A 3,110-nucleotide genomic window follows, 5' to 3' on the forward strand; every position below is an offset into this window, starting at 1 on the left:
TCTGTCGGTTTGGGTTTCCTTCTTAGTTTCTTAATCATTGGCTTATTCTGTTCACCTGAAAATACATAAAACTATGTATATAAATGTATAGATAAATGGCTGAATTCTTAAGTGTAGTTTTATGGAGAACTGTAGTATTTAGAAGACCAAAATATACCACCTTTATATTTTACTCTATTGACATAGGTTTTATGTGAATTCTTTACAATTCTAATGTCTTCATATATTGCATAACAGCTCGTGGATATAATTACAATGGTGCTAAGACAAAAATAAAGACTCGGAATGTCATTTTTTAAAAAGCTATTGTTTTCTTTAAATGTCTGTGAAGCAGCTTAAGATCCACAAGTCAAAATCAGGAAGGAAAATGTATGCAATTTAATTGATTACTTATTTAGGAAGATTGCAAAGAAGAAATCCCAGTGAATAGGTTTTGTCTCACACCATTGATTCTAGAACTCCTTGGTAGTAGATTGATAGAGAGCTGTGTCAGGAGACTGGGTTCCAAGTATTATCTTCCTTCTTGCTGTCTTCACAGATGTCTGAGCCCATGATGGGTGGGAACCAGTCCCTCTGCACTAAATTCACATTTGTAGCTTTTTCCTCCCTCGCAGAATTTCAACTTGTACTCTTCGTTGTGTTCTTGGTCATCTACTTATTTACTGTGGGAGGAAACCTTATCATTATCTGCCTGATCTGGGTCACCCCTTCCCTGCACACTCCCATGTATTTCTTCCTGGTGAACCTCTCCTTTTTGGAGATGTGCTACATCACCAGTGTGGTGCCTCAGATGCTGGTGCACCTGCTGGTTGAGACCAAGACCATAAGTGTGGGAGGCTGTGCGGCCCAGATGTACACATTTGCCATCTTGGGACTGACAGAATGCTGCCTGCTAGCAGCCATGGCCTATGACCGTTTCGTAGCTATTTGTCGTCCACTTCATTACACTCTCCTGATGGGTCCTCGTGTGTGTTTGAAATTGGCTGCAGCATCCTGGGTCACTGGGATAGTGGTGGAGTCAGCCCAGACCACCTGGATCTTCACTCTGCCCTTCTGTGGCACAGGAAAGATTCAGCACTTTTTTTGTGATATCATGCCTGTAGTGAAACTGGCTTGTGTGGATACATCCCAAAATGAGATTGTGATATTTGCTGTTTCCGTGCTCTTCATTATGAGTCCCTGTGTCCTCATTCTATGCTCCTACATGCGTGTTTTTGTGACCATCTTGGGAATCCCTTCAGCAGCCGGCAGAAGCAAAGCTTTCTCCACTTGTTCTTCTCACATCCTGGTCGTCTCCTTGTTCTATGGCACTGCCTTGTTCACTTATCTGCAACCTAAGACCGCGCACACTCCAGAGACAGACAAAGCAACGGCACTCATGTACACAGTGGTCACGCCTGCCCTGAATCCCATTATCTATACCTTGAGGAACAAGGAAGTGAAAGGAGCTTTGCAGAGGGTAACACAAAGGAATCGTCTCAGACAAATGGCCTAAATCAGCCATCTTAGTGAGACTTAAGTGAGCTCATCTTAGTGAGCTACTGTACAGAGGTTACCAAGACTTCATGATCCCTCTATCAACATATATTGTCATTAAACCACTTATAACCAGCAACAAGCTAACACTTGGATTTTTTTTACATTGTCCCATGATTGTAAGTAAAAGGGTACTATACAACAGGATAATCCAGTTTTTACATCATTTATTTATTCAACAATATTTCCTAAGCATCTCCTGTGTCGTGGCCACCATCTTTCCTTCTCCAAGTGGTAATAGGGTTAATGTCATTGTGTTTTATACCATTTTAGTGAAGAAAATGAAATCTTCTTGAGGGAAGACATGCATAGGAAATAGTACATTTTTAGTTTAAAATATAGGCTGTTAGAATTTAATTTATTAAATAGACTATGCTCCCTTAATACCCTGATTTTTATACATCTTAATAATCATACATTTGAAGTAGTCAACTATTATTGAACACTGATGAGTGAGGTGCACTATGGGACAACTTTAAATATTTAGTGTGAAAATCCAGAGAGTGATCTTGAGTCTTTATTTAAACACATATTCTTCCTTTGTTCTTATCCATCTTGTTTGTTTGTTAGTTCTTCATGTGAATCAAGTTTTACTGAAACTTCTCCCTCTGTGACATTCAAGGTTACTACACCTATTGCGAACCCTGATTAAACATATTGGTTTGAATAGGATTTCCTTTTGGTGCTGTCCACACATTCTAACTAGTTAACTATAAAATTTGACTCTCTAAATAATAAAGAACAAGACTTCCACAAAAGACTAAAATAAATAACTTACTTTCAGACAACTGTTTTCTTAAGTCAACTTAACAAAGACAAAAATTAGATGTTCATCGACATTTTAGCAAAATTAAACTTTGATTTGATTTTAGTGTTGATATCCTAGAATCAAACCCTAAGAAAAATGCAATTAACTTACTGGAAAGGGGCTCAGAATTGGGGAAATGATACAGCTAAAAAAGACAGCCAAAAGTAGTCCACTGTCGTGTTGATTTACATGAGTGGCCACTAAAATTTAATCTTGTGAGGGCAATTCTGTAAAACATAATTCAAAACATGTATTGTCTTTAAGTCTAGGAAAGCATTCCTCAAAGGTTCATGCTTGAGAGCACTAACTCTCACCCTACTCCTTTCTGCTCCTGACTGGTGAAGACTTCTGGAAATCCCTTCAACTACAGCGTTTCAGATGTTTGGCAGCTGAAAAGTTTAACTAGCATTAAACTTTGACATTATAAGTAAGGGTGAAGGGATAAAGCAGTGTATACTGTCAGTAAAAGTTATAAGTTTAGGGCAGCACCTGTGGCTCAAAGGAGTAGGGCGCCAGACTCATATACCAGAGGTGGCGGGTTCAAACCCAGCCCCAGCCAAAAACTGCAAAAAAAAAAAAAAAAAGCTATAAGTTTACACTATGGAAGTATTTGATGCATTTATATTTATAAGATTAAAAGACAGTGGAGTGTACTAATATATGACAAAAAATTTGTTCATATACAGGCTAAGAATTTATATCTCAATGATTTTTTCCTCTCTTTCTTTCTCTAACTTTGGAAAAAGGAAAGTTAATTCCCCAAGGC

At 38.2% G+C, this 3,110-nt stretch overlaps 1 protein-coding gene across 1 annotated transcript; it reads left to right on the forward strand.

Annotated features, from left to right (window-relative positions):
* Positions 1-553: 553 nt before the first annotated feature.
* Positions 554-1,495, forward strand: LOC128561314 (olfactory receptor 10C1-like). Its single transcript, XM_053555362.1, has one exon. The coding sequence runs from the start codon at positions 554-556 to the stop codon at positions 1,493-1,495; it is 942 nt and encodes a 313-aa protein (XP_053411337.1).
* The last annotated feature ends 1,615 nt before the right edge of the window (positions 1,496-3,110 follow it).

The sequence above is a fragment of the Nycticebus coucang genome, chromosome 12 (assembly GCF_027406575.1).
Source record: "Nycticebus coucang isolate mNycCou1 chromosome 12, mNycCou1.pri, whole genome shotgun sequence".
NCBI classification, from domain to species: domain Eukaryota; kingdom Metazoa; phylum Chordata; class Mammalia; order Primates; family Lorisidae; genus Nycticebus; species Nycticebus coucang.